The sequence below is a fragment of the Eleutherodactylus coqui genome, chromosome 4 (genome assembly GCF_035609145.1).
Source record: "Eleutherodactylus coqui strain aEleCoq1 chromosome 4, aEleCoq1.hap1, whole genome shotgun sequence".
In the NCBI taxonomy this organism is placed as follows: Eukaryota; Metazoa; Chordata; class Amphibia; order Anura; family Eleutherodactylidae; genus Eleutherodactylus; species Eleutherodactylus coqui.
In genome coordinates, this window is record NC_089840.1 from 198,038,270 (window position 1) to 198,058,093 (window position 19,824).

At 45.0% G+C, this 19,824-nt stretch overlaps 1 protein-coding gene across 3 annotated transcripts in view; it reads left to right on the forward strand.

Annotated features, from left to right (window-relative positions):
- The first annotated feature begins 3,025 nt into the window (after nucleotides 1–3,025).
- FBXL15 (F-box and leucine rich repeat protein 15) overlaps nucleotides 3,026–19,824 on the forward strand; it is a 35,694-nt gene continuing 18,895 nt past the window's right edge. The window contains exons 1-2 of one of the 3 annotated variants that reach the window (XM_066598756.1): nucleotides 3,026–3,084; nucleotides 11,988–12,057. In XM_066598756.1, coding sequence (XP_066454853.1) covers nucleotides 12,032–12,057 — 26 coding nt within the window. In that variant the 5' untranslated portion in view covers nucleotides 3,026–3,084; nucleotides 11,988–12,031. The other 2 variants (XM_066598757.1, XM_066598758.1) reach the window with 2 other exon arrangements.

Consider the following 19,824-nt stretch of genomic DNA (forward strand, 5'->3'; position numbering starts at 1 on the left):
GAGACACACAAATGTTGCACGAATAGGAACGCTATACTTTTTAAAGGGGTCATATATGCATCATAGGGAAAAAAAAATCGCAGCAAGTCCTATCTTTGTGCGTACCCTCAGAACACCTCGCCCATTGTTGTAAATGGCGCCAGAAATACAACATATAGCATGCGAGGTGCACGCCAGTGCGATGCAAGGATTCCCATTGAAAACAATGGAAAGCACCTGTCTCGCATCTACCGGGAATTCACATAGTTGGGAGCACGATGGGGCCGTGAACCACAGCCCCATATCGCAGTCGGCAGTGTGAAGTTGGCCTTACACTAGGACAGATGTCTGACGCATATAATAGTAATACATGCACATGTAATGTACATACTAAAATCAGCATGACACCATTTTTATGTGTTTCTATTCAGTAATTCCAAGGAATCTACAACACGCTTTCTCACCCAAAATAAATAGGAGCTGGGGAGCAGGGAAACTGGATTGGAAAGGGTTAATTTACAGTTTCAAGTATGGCTCCTTTTGGTGTTATGTTGTAGTGGGCGGGATTTGGAAGACCCCTTTCATATGAAGTGCAGTTGCTATGGCATGCTGGACTAAACAAAAAACTAAAGCATGGTGTTTTTTTTCTACGGACATTAATGGAGAGCACTGTAACATGGAAAAAAAGGACATTTTTTCATAAATGCGGTTCTCAGAAAGTTGTCCCAGAACCAAGGCTAGGGGCACGTGACCGTATTTTCAGGGCACATGCTGTCTGTGTAAAGCCGACTTCACACGGGAGTATTAGTATGTGCAAAATGTGCGCATGCAAGTCGCAGCGAATAGAACCCATTGATTTCAATGGGTTCGCCCAATTCACTTAATTATCTAGCGCATTTAAGTCCCGCAGTAAACCTCGCAGCATGCTCTATTTTTCAGCGCATTTGTGCCCAAAAAGTCCCACAATACAGAAGATGTGTGAAACTCTGTGTACTTGCGTAGGGAAAACAACACATCAGGGCATAAAGACAACTGTGTTTCCGGAATGCTTTGCGGGCATGAAAATCACGCCCCCAAAATGTGACGAAGCAAAGCCATTGATTTTCACGGTTTTGTTTTCGGGAGTGTGATTACTGCGCAACATTCCTACGCATGAGAAACTCCAGGCCTTCCCCAACTTTTTCGCACATATGTGTCATATATGGGAGAGAAGATAGGTCCTGCCCTATATTTTGTCTATTTTTTCTTGTGCGCAATAGCGTGATGTAAAACAAACTGAACCCTTGAAATCAATGGGGAAAAAAACCCTTTTTTTTAAGCTTTATTTCAGTTTGGCGGGCTGCACACGTGCGGATTTGCCTATAAGCATGTTATTGATAATCACTTTTTCCTCTACACGAGCAGAAATCAATTGCGATTTTCAGCTTGTGGAGGAAAAATTGCAGGTTTTTCTTTTGCGCAGATTCTGCGCGGACAGCTTCCATTGAAGTCAATGGAACCTGCCTGATCCGTGGCCCTTCTACAATGACACTGCAGAAAGGTCGCGAATTCCGCGTCATTGCTAGACGATGACGTGGGAGAAGCAGCAGTTCTAAAAAAAATCTGTACAGCGCATGTCCGACGGCGAGCCGAGCGAACCATCCGCAGTGCAGATAAAGAAAAGAGAAAGCAGGTATGCGCGGACGCCACTACTGTCAGCGCTGGGTTCCGGATGTGGAATCCAACCCGCTGGTGTGCAGTTGGCCTTTCTCTCCTCCAAAAACGGAGCAGAGAGGCGGAAACCCTGAACAGACCCAAACGCAGCTGTGAAAGCAGCCCTAATTCAAAGGACAGCACACAGCCCCGATATAGGCTTCAAATGGAAAAAAACGTACGGCATGTCCTATTCCTGTCCATTAGGGCACATTGCATGGGTGTATGTGTAAAGCACACATTAGCGGCCATACACGAGCCAGCAAAGACCGCGTATGGACTGCGAGTTATTGCGAATGGCTGCGAACCAGTCTCACACGGGCATGCCCAGCGCATACAAGCGTATGGGCTCAAACTGCGTACGAATGCAAAGAAATAGAGCATGCTGTTATTTATTCCTCTTACGTAGCGATACGCAGTTTCCACACGCCGGTGTGCACGGAACGATAAAAGCCCATTGACTTTCATTAACTCCAATGCGCGGAGGCAATACGCTCATGTAAACGAGCCCTTACACTAACCCTGTGCGTCATCCGTGTAGTGCCCGAAACGACTAGTGCCCGGGTCCCACAGGTGCATCTCGGGTACGGCCTCCTTCACACGAGCGTATGCACATATGTGCGCCCTGAACAAGACTTTTTTTGCGCAAGTATCAGCGTATTTGACCATACTTTTTGTGCGTGGCAAACAAAGACGCACCAATTGAAATTCTTCCTTTCTCTTAATGACTTCCAGATACGTTTTTTCCATCTGAATTACGCAGTTTATCACTCAGCTCCTTGCGTATTGCACTTGTGATGCGTAAATACACAGAAAAATACAGCATGCTTATTTTTTATTTTTTTTTGCGTGCGACTGAAACGTGCACACAAAATACGGAAAAGCGAATAACCCATTGAAATCAATGGGTTCTATTCTCCGTATATTGTGCCGCCTTGAGTGGTCCTAATTTGGCTATCTTCAGGCAATGGTAATCAGGCATACTTTAATATTCAGATTTTGGCCTCCAAATCTGGACCCTGCACTTTATATGCTGTCCCTCATAAATGTGGCGTTTACACAATCTCTGACTACATGACCCGGCATTGGTGTATTCCCTCTCTTACTGCAAGTATTCCTCAATGGCCACCGTGAGTTAGCCACTTATGGGGCATTTCTGAGGAGAATGTATCAGTATTCCGCCCTTCCTAGAACGAACTACCTCAGCAACGAGCATACACTGTGCTGCAATCACCTCAGTGCCATAAATCATACTATAATCCGCCTCCTACACATCCTTCCCGCCTCTACCAAGATGGCGGAACGGCTCCGCCGTACGTCGAATTTAGGCGCCCGGCGACGGAATTGCGTCATTAGCCGTTGCCATGGGAAACCGGCAGATTTGACAGCGGGCTTGAAGAGGAGGGGCTGAAGGTGGGAAGCGATTACTTGTATGTACCGCTGTATGTGTACGGAGGTTGGTGATGCCGCTTCATGTGTGTGGATGTGCGGTGTGCACGGTGCCCTGTCACCAACTTATGTGCCAGTAGGGGGCAGATATCCGCCGATGTTCTCGACTGTAATGAATGTGTCATCCGGGCTGCATGTCAGTGATGGTGGATAGTATATTTGGTGCATTAAAACGGTTTTTGATTTATGCAAGCGCGTCTTCACACGGGCGTATTTGCGCACATTTAATTTCAATTTTTCTGCTCAATTCGGTTGCACAATAAAAAATGCTTTATTTTCCTGCGCATTTGCGTTACAAAGGTCCCATAGACGTTAGAGGGGGCTGCGCAGATGTGTGCATCATCTGCCAGGAGATGCGTGAAATGCTGTGTAATTGCGCTAAAAAAAACGCATCTGGAACTAATTAGATAATTAGCTATTTCAATCGTTGCATTTTTGCCGCATGATTGCAGGCGCATAAAGTACACTAAAATAGGCCGATATGGGCACTAAAAGCCTCGTTCGAGTTGCATTGAGGCATGCGCAAATGTGCATACGTTCATGTGAAGGAGGCCTAAATATGGCAGAAATTAGGGACTGCGCCAAACTTGTAGGTTTTATCAGACTGTACTGATTGTGGCTGCAGCGCTCGCTGACACGGGGACAACCATCATGGCGGTCAGCCTCTAGGAATGACTGAACCTATAAGGCCGGGCTCACACAAGCGTATCTCACAGTGTGTGGGCTGCAGGATATACCAGCGTGGCACGCAGCCAGTATACAATGATGCTGCGTACTGGCTGCGCACTGCACCTTGCTATGTACTATTTGGGCGTGTAAGCGCACACATAATATACGCCAAAATTGAACTAAATTTCTTGTGCGCGTAATTTACGCTATTCATGGCCGCCTATGGGATGTTGGTAGAGCGCATTACGCGCGCAAAACCGGCGAACATAATACGCTATTAACATACGCCCGTGTAAGACAGCCCTAAATGCTGCTTCACACCACAATACGGCTGCATCCCCTAAAACAGAATGCGGACGTGCCCCCCGCGATGCCCGCAGGTTTCCATTGCTGAAGGTGACAGGTACGGTCCGTACTTATGGGCTGTAGCTTATTTAGGTGAATATAGAAGGAAGTAAACTGTCCCCACTGCAGGCAGAAATGGTATAGCCCCCACTAATGCTGTGCTGATGCATCATGGGATAGATGTTCAACTGAAAGTGAAAAATCTCAGCCTCCAGCTGGTGTCCTGCTTACCTCCTATAACCGTACTCCGGATTACCACGGAGGCTCGCAGGCGGTCATGCGCAGTACAGTTTCCATTGACATCAATGGAGGCTGTCCACGCTGATTCCATGCCTTTCCGTGCCTGCGTTTTACCGCGGGTCGTCTGCCGCAATACAAATCTGTCTGTGTGAGCCCGGCTTCAAGATAGTGCCTGACATATACATCTATATACATCTGCATCATTAGCTCCGTTTTAGAGCCTCCGGCTCAGATCCGGACGAAATGTTTTTCATTCAGGACTTTGCCGTCTGGTAAAAATGACGGACAGGTGCAGGAATGGAGTAAACCCCATTATAGTTAATGGGGACCGTTCTGCGCAGTTTGGTTTTGTTATGAGACGGATCCGTTCACCCAGGGGATTCCGTTTTCCCGTGCAGATGTGAATTTAGCTTTAGACAGGAGGCTGCACTTAACGGAAGGGGCTGCAATATACACAGAGGAGACCTCCGAGGTGTGACAGGCTAGCAGGTGAGGGGCCGGCATGGACAGGTGTGTGTTCGCTGGAGGGGCCTTTTAGGCTGCTTTCACACGATTTTCTGGTGATGCAGCATCGCTACCAATCGCATGTATGTGAGCCCACGCTTTCCAATGGGTTCCTTCACATTAGCCATGTGTTGTTGGCTACTACATTGCAAGAAAAAATATTGCAGCATGCCCTACAGAGCCATGATTGGGGATGTTTTGGAGCCCATGATTCCCTACGGAGCCTTCCTTTCCATTGCATCACATTGCATGACATCACGGTTTTCGTGTAATGCAACTTTTACAGTAGCAAGTCCAACTGTTTGTCCCTAAAATAAGCCCTGGCTGCATTAAAAAAAACAACAATACATTGCCTAACAGGCGCTGTCCACTCCACGGCACTTCTCCTCCTGAAGCTCTGGCACAATTGTCTGCAGTCTTCAGCCAGCGCTTCCTGGTCAGGGGGTTCAAAAACCCCGCCACCAGGAAGCGATGGCCCTGATTGGCTGAGCCGCGGCGCTCGAGAACCAGTCAATGCAGCACTCAATGAACCAATTGCAGCCATCACCCCCCCCCCCTGAAAATCCTGGTGAAGAGTACTACAAAGTCGCGATACTGCGCAGAAGACAGCTGCGATATCGCAGCGATTTTCTCACGTCGATATCACTGTCGCCCGTGTGAAAGGGGCGTAATGAGCAGTTTATTGTCCACTTATGGTGGTTAGAGTAGATGTGCCAGCTCCTGCAGGACCCCTAAACTGAAGTTAGAAGCGTTAGAATGCATGCATCAGCTTTGCAATCAGACAGTGAGTCTGCATGCACACGGGCCAGAAACTTGTCCTAATATCGGGCTTGCCAACATGCGGACCTCAGGCACGTGTTTCTCTTGCGTCGAAGGATCGCAAGTGTTTCCCATTGATTTCAATGGCATACATCAGGAGTCACTCGCGTGCACATCACCCGGCATGCAATGTCTTTAAAGGTCCCATTGAAAACAACGGTTGGGGCGTTCCGAGAGAACCCAAAAAAATAGGACATTTTTAACCTTCAGCACTCCAGCTCTTTTGACCCTATATCTTTAGTTTATGAGGCTCATGGAAACAGACAGATTCCCTTTAAGGGTAAATTCACAAATCGCAAATAAAATCAGCATTAAAATCCGCAACAAAATGCGCCAATCTTGGTTCAGGTGTCACCCTGTTGATGCAGATGTCGGTGTGAAAACCGCAGACAATATTCTGCAGCAAATCTGTCAACTCACCTTAACGGGGTTTTATCGGAATCTTAATCAATTGTTACTTTACCAAACTTCTAAAGTAAGTAATACTTGCTATTCTAATCAGATAACAAAAAGGAACAGAAGTGTACCACTGCTTTTAGGGACCTTTCTGGTGGGCCGGAATATCGCCGCAACACGAAGTCTAATCCGCTGCTATGGAAATCTGCCCCAAAACTCGCAGTCCTAAATGCGGATTTTGATGCAGAATCGCCAGCAGAATTAAGTCCTTGTCAATTCCAGATGGAAATCTGGAATTTAGACCTGCAGGTTTTAGTGCGGAGTTCTGCAGCAGTAAATTCGGTTGTGAGTTGAAGCTAAATTCAGGCCCGTATAACAGGTCCCTTAGGCTCTTGTCAGGCTGCATCTTACCGTGTGTGATCTGTTTTGTGTCCCCATTGAAAACAATGAGCGATGCGTTCCGAGGGAACACCCAAAGATAGGACGATTATTTCCCGGCTGTGAAAATCGCGCAATATTTGTGCATTCGAGATGCACAAATCTCATCCCCATTCTTTTAAATGGGGTCACATACATGGGCGATTTTTTTTTTTTTTTTAAATTTTTTTTACATTTAATTATTTTTTCCCGCACTCACTGCGGGAAAAATTCACAGCATGTCCTATCTTTGGGCGTTCCCTCTAAACATATCACTCATTGTTTTAAATGGGGTTGGAAAACACATCAGAAGGCGTACAAGGTCCACGCGAGTGCGATGAAAGGTTTCCTATTGAAAGCAGTGGTCCGATTGCAACTGTACTGAAGTGATAAAAGATGTTTTTGACACAAAAGTGCCTCGCATCCGCGGGAACATCGCATGTGCACAAGCACAATATCGCTCTCGGCCGTATGTAGGAAGCCTAAGGGTGACTACCCATTAGCGTTTGCTAATTTGCTGCGTTTTTTTTCCAGGTGACTATGAGACTTTCTAATGTTAAAAATGCATCGCGGCAAAATCGCAATTTACCGCGAAATCGCAATTTTGCGCGATGCAATTTTAACATTAACAAGTCCCATAGACCCCTGGAGAAAAAAAAAACGCTGCGAATTTCGCAGTGAAAAAGAACTGTAGTGGGTAGGCACCCTAAAGGTGCTTTCACAACTGCGTCGGAGGTTCCGTTTTCCTGCTCTGTTTAGGGAGAGCGAGCAAGTCCTTATTGTAATATATGAGTCATGGGAACAGCTCTCCACTTCACCCTTGCATATGTGGTTGTGAGCCTGCGTTGCGTTGCAAGGGGACCCCTGTTGCCCTCCTAAATGAGGGGTATAGTCATGTATTTCATGGTCACCCACCACATTTTAGGTGAGGACATCCTACAAGTTCCTCTGGCAAAATCATCTGATTGCTGAGGATTTCAGCAGCTGGAACTACACTCATCAAAGGTGTCTTGCTTTAGAAAAGAGGTTGTCCCACTGCGACTACCTGTTTAGATACGTTTGCCTAATTTAAAGAGCTCCTCTAATTATGATGGAAAGACATTCGTGCATGCAGGTGGGACAGTTGTGAAGGCAACCATAATATACCTGAAGACTGTCACATATGGGGCCTGTTAGAAGATCTCACAAGAGATCGTAATTAGAGGGACACCTTAAAGGGGTTTAATGTTGATGGGCTATTAAATAGGTCATCAGTATCAGATCAGTTGGGGTCCAACTTCTGAATCTGCAAAAAAAGACCTCTACACAACTATCAAATATGCTCTTTGTCAAAAAAAAAACCATTGTGCCTCTAGAAGTTGTCATTTTGCAGCAAAACCCAGCATGCAGTTACATCTCAGCCAGATCTACAAATGGTGAGAGTTATGGTGATTAGATGAATGGTCTTGTCACCTGAGGCCCTAGAAGTGGTTTCCCCCTTGGCCTATAAAAGGCCCTCAGAGGCTCCTTGTGTGTAGTGACCTCTTCTTCTGCTTGTGTAGAGCTTGTTGAGCACTAGACGCCTCAACGACACAGAGAAGAGATGTCACCCCGTTACCAGAGTCTGAGAGGGGGCACAGTATTGGGATGTGAGAAGCTGACCAGACTGTTAGGGAATGTTGGGACCAGTGGATGCATGAGAGCACACATAGAAGGTGACCGGGCTCAGGATGCCCTCAACAGACCACCAGTAGAAAGGATCATCTGATATAGTCCGACAAGCATGAGCAGCTCTGACTGTTCCATTGTCTGCCATCCAGAGACAGGTGGTGCCATTGTTACATCCCTGTGTTTGTCAAAACCATTTTCAGGCACTTGGCTAAAGGACATTTGGTCTCACGGCGCCCATTATGTGCACTGCCCTTGACACCCACCATGACCTCTATTTGTAGTGGTGTCGTGAATGATGAAACTAGACTGCTACGGAGTGGAACCGGGTTGTCTTCAGCGATGAATCCAAGTTTAATTTGGGCACTGACGACAGTCATGTTAATGTCTGGAGACCTCGGAAGGTGCCCCAATCCTGCCTTTGCTGTAGAGCGGCACACTGCCCCCACTGCTGGTGTGATGGTCTGGGGGGCGATCGCATACAACAGTTGTTCACCCCTAAGGCCTCATGTCCACGGGGAAAATCAGATCCGCTGCAGATTCTCAATGGAGAATCTGCAGCGGGTCCCTCCTGCCCCGCGGACATGAGCGCCGAAAATAGCAATTTAAAAGCATTTACCTATCCGGCGCGGGCGGGGAAGGTCAGCTGTTCCTCACGGACGGATCTTCATTTTCGGCCGGCGGATGAATTCCTGACGCCGGCGGCACGTCGCCGGCACGTCGTCGACACGTCGTCGACGTGCCGCGCGCATGCGCCGGGCACATCCGCCGAGCCGAAGCAAGCAAGATGCGGCCGTGAGGAAGAGGAGACCTTCCCGGTCCGCTACGGATGGTAAATACTTTAAATTCCTATTTTAGGTCTCCCGCGGATCCGGACGGCTTCCATAGGCTTCAATAGAAGCCCGCGGGAGCCGTCCCCGCGGGAGACCCGCACGAAAATGGAGCATGGTCCAGATTTTTCCATGCTCCATTTTTTTTAAAATCCCTTTTATTGACGATCCGCGGGTATTTATCTACCCGCGGGTGGTCAATGCATCCCTATGGGATGCGGATCCGCATGCGGGAGATCCGCTGCGGATCTTAAATCATATTTTGCCCGTGGACATGAGCCCTAATAGTGGTATGAGGGACAATGACAGCTGAGTGATATGTTCAGGACATCCTACAGCTACATGTTTTCCTATCATGGCAACTTCTAAGAGGCTCCCAGCAGGATAAGGCTCGGCCGCACACACAAGGGGGTCAGGGGAATGTCCAACAACATTGTCACACTTCTGTGGCTGCCCGGTTACCAGATTTATCATAAGTAGAACATGTATGGGAACATCTGGAGTGCCAGCTCTGCTATCCCAGAATGGCAGCAGTATGGTGAAGCAATATGCTGCATTATACCATATGGAACCTGTATGCCTCCATGCCTGCCCATTTCACATCTTGTATCCAAGCTAGAGGCAGTACAGCAGGGTGCTAGATCCTCCATGCCCGCCCGTATTACATCTTGTATCCAAGCTAGAGGCGGTACAACAGGGTACTAGAGCCTCCCTTTAAGGGGTCAGTTTTCCATAATAAATGATCCCTTTTCCTCTGATATGTAATCACTTATAACAAACTTACAATCACACAGACAAAGTTTCATTCCGACAACTCCTTCTAGGGGAGGATTGTTTTGACTATGACTGTGTGTGAAAAAAAAAAAAAACAATAATAAAACACATAGAGGTATGGCCCGCTACATGGGGAGGTAAAGAGTAAGAATCCGTGGTCTTTAAAAGCCCAAACCAGCTTCCAGGGGTGATGCATTAAAAATAACTGTCCCCTGTTTCTATGGGATGAGTTAGCTGTGTGTCATCCGGGGCCTGAGGTCACATGGACCCCGATGGCCACAATGTAGCAGCTACCTTCATGAATCATTACTTTTACATAGTCAGTGCTGTCTGGAAATGTAAGCTGACATGTGTCCAGTTACAGGGGCAGATTGTTCCTGACGGGAGCCTGATACCTCTTGTATCATCAGTTAGTAGTTGTGTGCTTGTGGCCGATCACATGCAATCACCTCTCTCTGTAAGGAGGACCATGGGCTGGACTGGGACATGAGGAATTACACGGTTAACAGGTACAGCCAGCCTGAGACTAAGCTTAGTATGGAGAATACTGTTTGTATTGTATATTTACTTGGAATGTGCTGATATAGCCATTATGTATAAAAGGCTGTGATACAGTGATTGTATTTTTATATGTGATACCTACTTGCGGTTTCATCATTTCCAGGGTATGTAGTGACGCTGGATGGATGAGTAATGATGTTCTGCAGGACACAAGGCCAGATCCTCTGCTTATTAGATATGGTCCATATTAGACATATAATATCCATAGACTTATCAGTTGAGTCAGAAGTTCTAGCATATTTTGCCAATCAGGGTACAGACTTAGGCCGGGTCCACACGAGCCTATGCGTAATTGAACGTGCCTGAGCGTTGCATTTCTGCGGAATGAACAATGTTTTTTTTCATGCGCATCAACTTGTTTTTTACTGTACTTTTTGCGTCCGCAAGCAAGCTCATTTGAATGCAGCAAATAAAGACGCCCTGAAATAGCTAATGAGTTCCAGATATGTTCTTTTTTCTGCGCAATTACACAGTGTTTCACGTGTCTCCTTGCTTATATCACATGCATTCGCGCCACCCCCCCCCCCCCCCCTTAACTTCTATAGGACATTTGGTGTGCAAATACCAGAAAAATAGAATATGTTCTATTATTTTTTCTGTCCGACCAAAATGTGCACGCAAGATACGGAAACGTGAACAGACCCATTGGAATCAGTGGGTTCTATTTTCTGTGTTTTATGTGTGCGAATACACCCATGTGAAGCCGGCCTTAAAGGGTATTTTCCAGGACTAAACTATCGATGTCCTTTCCTCAGGATAGCTCGTCAGTAGTTGATCGATCAGGTCCGCCGGTCAGCTGATTGAAGAGATTGCGTGAAAGCTGCAGCCTCTTCTCAGGCATGCAACATCATAAGCACCAGTCACATGGATTGAGAACAGTGAATGCCACTATACCATGGCATTGTGCCTAGAATGGATTTAAGTGGCTCCGGGACTCACCTGAACACCGCTGTCACTTCAATCAGCTGATCGGCAGGGATCCTGAGCGCTGGATCCCCCACTGATCAACTATTATTTGATCGATCCTGAGGATAGTTCATCAATGGTTTAGTCCTTGGAAACCCATTTAAGTACTGCGAGCTGTCATTTTACAGTGGTTTATCCCATTTTGTAGAACTATAGGCACCAAGTAACATAATAAGAGTAATGGTTACAGTATTGTTGTAGGAGCACCCAGTCACATTGGCGCTGACTACTAATGTCTATTGGTACTGCCATTCTCTCTAGGGAAGAAAATTGATGTAAGAACCTGGAACATTTCCTATGTGATTCAATTGTTTCTCCTGGGATAAGCTGCATCGGGGGTCTCTGGCAGCCACTCGTCTCCCCTGCCTAAAAGGAATTAACATGCTCATTCAGCTGATGATTTTTTTTTTAGTTACGGTATCCTCTTAAATTAAATGATGTCAGATAAAAGATGGAAGATTTAGATGCAAGAAAGAAAATATGTTAAGTTTAGGATATATGATAATAAATGTTAATGTGAAATATTGCAGCTGGTATGCATAAGTCATAGGATGAAAGAGCTTAGGGAAAGTAAATGGTATTGAGATTGGAAGGGCTAGGAAGATTAGCTTGTATTGACTAGAATTGGATCAGCTTAGCAACGATGAGCAAGAATATAGAACTCAAATAAATTAATTGAATCTCTTCTTTTTTGTGTAGCCAGCAAGTATTTAACATATCATAAATTTACCATTACCTTCAAGATGGCGAAGGACAAGATCAACTGCAGGTAAATGACTTATTCTGTTTGTAATCAACTTCTGTTTTTTCTCCTAAAGACGCAGTCTGAGTTTTTTCGTTGAGGACTCTATCATCCAGTTCTGTAGCTCGTCCCCTCCAGGCTGTGCATGCTGCTTATTTTCTCTAGTCTCCGAGTCACATGACCATTACTCTGACCATGTTCTGGTTCCTGCAGTTAATGGACAGATTTATGACGAGTGTCTGAAAAAAGTTATTGTCTTTTATTTTTTGTCCATCACAACCAATTACAAAGTAGCTTTCATTTTGAAGAGCAGAATATGAAGTGAAAACTGCACTGTGATTGGTTGCTGTGGGCAAGAAGGCAGTTTTCCTTTATCACAGTTGACATAAAGCTGACCCTTTAACTGCAAGAGAAAGAGCTGGTCATGTGACCTGGAGGCCGGAAGAAATAGTACTAAAAGGTGCATTCACATGTAGCGGAATTCATGCAGATTTTGCACAGTGGAAAATGCACATCAAAATGTGCAGCAAAATCCATATTAGCGGTGCGGGTTTTGTCGAGACGTTTGCTTCGGTTTTGCAGCAGACTGCACTGCTTTAATTGAAAGCGTGAAATTTGCTGTGGATTTTGGCGCGGATCTGCACCAAAGTAGTGTGTGAACACACAAAAATAGTGTCCACATAGTAAAGACATTTAGCTCCCAAATAAAAATGTCACTCATTGTAGAAATAATGCCACCATACAATTCCCAAATAGGGAAAGAGTTAATGATAAAGGGCCCTTGGCAGTCTACGGCAGTGGAGAAGTTAAAGGGATTTTCTAGGACTTGAGTATTAATGAGTAATTCTTAAGATAGTTCACCAATATCAGATCGACTTCCAATCAGCTATTTGAAGAGGCTGCTGGTGTTCAGGTTAGCGCAAGCACAGTGCTACTCATTTCGTAGTGGCAGTGCCTGGTATTGCTGCACAAAGGCTGTGTGACTGATGAACATTGTCACAGGTCAGGGAAGAGGTGGCAGCCTCACTTGAGCGCCATGACTTTTTCAAATAGCTGATCAATAGGGGGCTGGGAGTCAGCCCCCCACCGATCTAATATTGATGACCTATGCTAAGGACAGGTCATCAGTATTTAAGTCTCTTTTATGGTAACATCCATGGTTATCCAAAGCAGGGAAGTTTTTACATGTTTCTCTCTCAGGTTGCTTCTGGGGTCCCATGCTCGGGAGGGATCTCCTAGAGTACACTTGCCCTGTGTAATGGCCCAGAGTGCCACTCTCTAATACGGGCCCCAATGCCCAACCAGCTGACCAACAAATTGTAATGAACATTGCCATATGTAAAGTATGTAAAGTGGTCTTTGCATAGATGGAATATTGTTTGCAGTGGGCATCGTATAATGTTTCTCCTACTAGTGATTGCCCCCGTGATCATAAAAAAAAAATTCTGCACTCCAATATGTAATTCAAGCAATATCATTTTTTTAACTGGAAATCCAAAATATATAATTTCAGTCTATATAAAAATGTGGAACAAAAAAAAAAATCAGAATTCAAAATAAATCAAGATAAGTACATAAAAGGATCAATGAAAACAAATACCATATACATAGAATAAGTATTAGCCATAGTGTTGGAGGTACAGACTAACAGAATAGCGTAACCTGTTATGTGGCGGACAGCTGTTTACACAGGATTGACACTTTTAATAGCAATAAAAATAAAATAAAAAAAATACAAAATGCAATCAACGATTTAGTTTCAGTAAATATTGGGTAAGACATAGTCGTTTAGAAAATGCATAAAAGTAAAGGACAAAAAACAATATTAAAAAGCTGTTTTGATTTTTAGAAGCTGATAATATTCTGTATGTTTTCCAATTACATACAATATTGAGTGAATTAGCTGCATGTAATGTTGTCCCACCAAATAAAGTTATACCCCCTCTACAGGATAGAGGTTCACTAGCTAAATAGGGGGAATCTGACCACTGGGACCCCCGCTGATTCTGAGAATGATGGTCCCTGAATGAATGAAGCGGCACTCAAGCATGTGTATTGCCCCTCCATTTCTTTCAACGAGACTGCTGGAGATAGTGGATGGTCATCTCTTCATGCGGGAATTTAATTGGTTGGGGTACCATTGGGCAGACCGCTACCAGTCACCTAGTTATACCTTTTCCTATGGATAGGGAATAACTTTGCTTGGTGGGAAACCCCCTTTAAATATTTGCCTTTACAAAACCACCCTTTTTCACACAGCTTTTTTGTTAAAAAAAAACACAGTTTTTGTAACCATTTTGATCTTTTGCGCCAAAGCTAGAAGTAGTTTCAAGATGATGGGGAAATATAAAGGAAGAGCTTGTACTTCTCCAACCTGGCTTTTGCTGAAAAAATTGCCATGAAACTGTGGCTCCCCCCCCCCCCCATCCTCAAAAAAGCTGTGTGTGAAACCAACCTAATGGTAGTTTTACCGGTCATAGATGGATATTTTCTGTTTTGCTACACTATAATCAACATATGATGCTTGTTTTTATAATAACGTTAGAGAATAGATTATTGTTACAGGGATATTCCCATCAAGAGGAGAGGCATGTCACTGGGATATTCCTTAACAGTGAGATCCGACCACCTCTGGGCTACCTAATGATCCAACCAGGACAGAGGGGCAGGAAAAAACCCTTTCAGCTTTTTCCCTGCTGCGGTCTTGCTCACATGCTGTGCGAGGAAATGTCACTCTGCTCCATTAGGCTGTGTTGCAATGCCATGCACGGTGGATGCACGGAAACGCTGCTGTTCAGTGGAAAATGTATAAAGCTGCTAAGCAACTTGAGCCATTTGTTTAGCTGAGTGAATCGTAGCTGTCCATGGACTCTATTGAACAAAGATTCCTCCAACATTCAGAGAAAAAGATTTCTTCATGACTTACCAGAAGAGGTTGGAGTGAGTATAGTATTATGAAATTTAGAATTCATTAAAAAGAGCCTTAGTAGCATACATGAAAGTTGCAAAGCTGCATTAACCCCTTCAGTGGCTGGTTTATTATTACCATGTCAGCGCAACAAGCCCCGGAGATTTTCCTGAGGTAATTCGAAGTGGCAAACATGTACAGTGGCACAATACCGTATATACCGGCGTATAAGGCGACGGGGCGTATAAGACGACCCCCCAACTGTCACCTTATACGCCGGTATTCAGTGGAGAAAAAAAAAAAAATTTTATTACTCACCTCCCACGGCGTTCTGTCGCGCTCCGGCAGGATGTCGCTCGCTCCGGCAGGCTGTCGCTCGCTCCTCGTCCCCGCCGCAGCATAGCTTTCTGAATGTGGGGCTTGAAATCCCCGCTTCCAGAAAGCTAATACACACGCCAGCAGCCATGACATCATTGAATGGCTGTGATTGGCTAAAGCACACGTGGCTTCAGCCAATCACACTATTCAATGACATCATTGAATGGGTGTGATTGCTAACACGTGCGCCTTCAGCCAATCACAGCCATTCAATGCTGTCATGGCTGCCGGCGTGTGTATTAGCTTTCTGGAAGCGGGGATTTCAAGCCCCGCATTCAGAAAGCTATGCTGCGGCGGGGACGAGGAGCGAGCGACAGCCTGCCAGAGCGAGCGACATCCTGCCGGAGCGCGACAGAACGCCGGGGGAGGTGAGTAATAAAATTTTTTTTTTTTACACTTTTTTTTTTTTTGTATTACCGGCGCATAAGACGACCCCCGACTGCAGAGCAAATTTTTCGGGGTTCAAAAGTCGTCTTATACGCCGGTATATACGGTAACTGTGTCCTGGCCAGCATTTCAGCACTAGAGCTGTCCACGGAAATCTTCAGGGGTTTAACTGCATGGTCAGTGCAGCAGGCCCGGAGATTGTTCGGGTTGGCCACAAAAGGGGTTAATGCAACTACTAAATAGTACATGATCACAGTCCTTTTCCCTTTTGCATCATTTAGACATTGAATTAGTTATTTTTAATACAGATTTCCATTAATATGGACAAAAAATATTCTGGGTGTGCGTCATAGGATTTACCATAAAGTTGCTCTAGCTGATTACTTTGGAAACTGGATGTAGACGTATCCATAAGCATTCAGGAGCGCTGTCTAGTTTTTAATTAGGTTGGGGATATATTTTAAAGGGCCGCTTCAGGGATTTTTTTCATTCATTATGTAGGTAGCCTCCTAGTATATATGTGAGCTAGTATTACCTTGCTTAGTTACTTCTCTTTATCTGAAACTTTCTCCACACATGGTCATGTGATCTCGATTTTGACCAGCTCAGGTCTACTTGACTTTGTGTGTGACGTTTTTAGTCAATTTGTCAGTCTGTGTTGTGCTGTTGCATGAATCCTACCACATAAACTGCCTAAAAGTAGACACAGACACTCCTCTCACAGTTACGGATGATGATTATACACAGTTATAATAGAGGAGATCACCAATCATCCTCCTGACTGTATACTTAAGGTCTGTAGCTTATTTAGGTGAGTAATAATAATATATTTATTTGTATAGTGCCAACTTATTCCGCAGTGCTTTCAAGCATGGGAGAACATGGACAAAACAACAATTACATGTGATATATACAATCAGTTTGGAACAAATGGGGTAGGGATGGTACAGGAGGTACAAGGGGTGGGGGATTGGCATGGGGAACACAGACAGTATTCCAACATGTGGAAGTCCATTATTAAGAAGCAAACAGGGTGGGAGTGTTAAGGAGGTGCAGGGGTAGAGGTTGTATGCAGTAAGCAGGGTGGAAGGTGTGGGGGGCCATAGGGAGGGGCAGGGGGACTAGGTCAGGAGATTTAGTATGCCTTCCTGAAGAGGCATGTCTGAACTTTTGTGCATTGGGAATTGTCCGGATGCCTTGGGGTAGAGCGTTCCAGAGCATGGGTGCTGCTCTGGTTAAGTCCTGGAGGCAAGCATATGAGGTTAAGTTTTAAAGTGGCATACTTCTTGGAAATGGTCATCAGTGATTCTAACCTGTTTAGTGTCTTTACATCACAGTGACTGATGCTGTAAGTGAAGCATTATTATTTTGCTGATACTTGGCAATAGAAGAATATGTAATTTTCTAATGTTTTTTGCACCCAAGGCAGTGGTTTCGTATCATATCCTAGTTCAGAGAATGTGCAGGCCATATTTCCTACCATCTTGGCTATGTTCACACGTGTTGGATATGCCTATGACAGATCTAACATAAATCGTCTAATGATTCTGTTGCATGTAATATACCCCAGTCACTTGCATAAAAGGGGTTGTTCCGTCAGGCATAACCCCTTTGAGAATGCAATTTTCTGGGGCGTACTGCTGATCACCCGTTACCCGCACTCCTGGCAAATGGCTGATGTTGCCAGTGGAAGCCATGGCCAATCAGGGATTTTCCCTGCAGTGCCCATAGCAGTGAAAATATAGCATTACAGGATGGCCATTCAAATAAATGGCTGTCCTCTCATACAAGGAAAGCACAAAGTAGGCTGGCATGGGAGCTGCTCCTAGAGAGTGACTCTCTGTTCTGGGTCAAACAGGGAACCTCGTTGTATGACGCTTATGTGCCCTAATAGGACATATGGACAGGGACATCCTTTTTGGCACAAGCCAGCACTCCGTCTATCGGTGTGACTCTTAATTCAATGCGTGCGCACGAACCCTACGCCTCTCTCTACGGGTGCAGGGACACATCACACTGATAGATGGAGCGCCAACTTCCTGGTGTGACAGCATGGGAATGGGGGACCCGGTAAGTATAAAAATTACACCCTCAGGCTCTGCAGGACCTATCCGTAACTTAGCTCATTGTACTTATAGGAGGGCACGGGTTCCCTTTAAGACAGCATTAATGATTCTCCTCCAATGTGTTCTCCATTCACATTAGAAAGGTCTGGAGGTTTGGCTATGTTCCACCGTCAGACGTGATCTAACATCCTAGTTCTAACTGTGACTCTTGAATGCACTGATCTCTAGCAATAGAACTTTAGCATAGGTAGTATAAGATAAGCCAAGCAAATAATTTACTAAGTGAGTGAAATTGTGGAATATTGCAAGGTGTGATATAAGAACTTTAAGTCCTTTTGTTTAAATATTGTAGTTTTTTCTCCTTATTATTTTGCATCCAGCTCAATTCCAGCACATTCCATAGCCTTAACTAGAATGACAAAAACTTTCTCCAACTTCTGCATCATTCATGAGCTAGTAATGACAATAGCCTGCACTGACTGGAACTTTTCATGAAGCACATTAATGCCATAGATCACACAGAGCTCAGAGAGATGAGAGGACATCCAGGAATAAAGATGATTGACATTAGGAGACTGAACAGGGCCGCTGCTGCATTTTAGTCAAGTAAGTGAACGGCTTTCCATATGCAGAACTATTTGGATCTGTAATGGCTGCCGACGGTGGTCGTTGCCTTACTCTTGTTAATAAAGGAATGGGTACATACATTGTTTGTTGGCCACCGTTTGACATATGCAGGAAAAAACTAGTGAAGTACGTGTTAAATGGAGGCTGTGATGAACCATAGACTAATATGCTATTGATTTGATAGATATATTGTGAGCTTTTCATGATTAATCCATTAAGTGGATGCCATTATAGCCTATGGGTGATAGATGTCACTGCTAGGCATCAGTTTAATGGATCCTCCACCTATAAGCTATAATGGTATCCATGTAAAGCTTTGTTCACATCACCTCCTACATCAGAGGTTCCATTGGGAATCTCAGATGTAGAACTGGCACAAAATCCCAGATGAAATAGCATATTACACAATATAGTTATGAAAAATGCTGGATGGCAAGACGGTAGCCTGAGGGACCCCATTGTAGTCAATGGGGTCTGTTGGATGCCAGTTGTTTCCATCATAAGACGTATCCATCTCTGGTTAGCACTTGGCTATTCTATTCCTATGGCAAAATAAGAACACCGATTCCTGGCCGCAGATGTGAGTGAAACCCATCAGATTCATCACGGAAAGCTAGTGGGGGTTATACTGGCCACATGGAGGCCAAAAAGATACTCCTTTGGACTCTGATAATGGACCTTTGTGGAGACGTGTATGGTCTACATAAAAAACTAAACTCTGCATGTCCAACTTATAAATTAAGTGGAAATTAAGTGTGCACAGTAAGTTATGACTGCAACAAAATACAGTAACAATCATATGCTTCAGCACTCATACATACATAAGGCCGGTTTCACATCTGCGTTGGATGTTCTGCTGCAGATCCGGCACAAAATACCAGAAGAAAAGGCACTGCAAGCAGTGCTTTTCCTTCCATCTAAAAGGCGGGCAGCTCAGCGGAAACCCAACAGATCCCATTATAGTCAGTGGAGTCCGTTTGATGCTGTTTGGTTCTGTCTTGAGAGGCAGCCATTTGGCCATGGGGATTCCTCATTCCTGCTTCCCGAACAAAATAGGAAAGTGGAATCCCAAGCGCAGATGTGAGACTACCCTATTCACTGCAAAAAAATGCACAACTGTTGTTTATACTGACGGCATATACAATGCAAGGTTATTAGTGCTCATCTTGTGATCCCATCCGCCACGTCAAGACGGACCTTCTTAGCTCTATAGACACCTCTCTTTGGGCTAAAAGCCTCCACATGAATGGAGTGAAAACCCTGTTATTGTATTTTGTTGCAGCCATGGCTTATTGTGCACCTTTAGGCCTCATGTCCACGGGCGGATCGTATGTGGGAGCCTGCAGCGGAATCAGCGGCTGAGGAGACTGTTTACCCGTCTGGGTCCTGTGCGGGTCTTCTCTTTCTTCACAGCGCATTTGTGCAGCA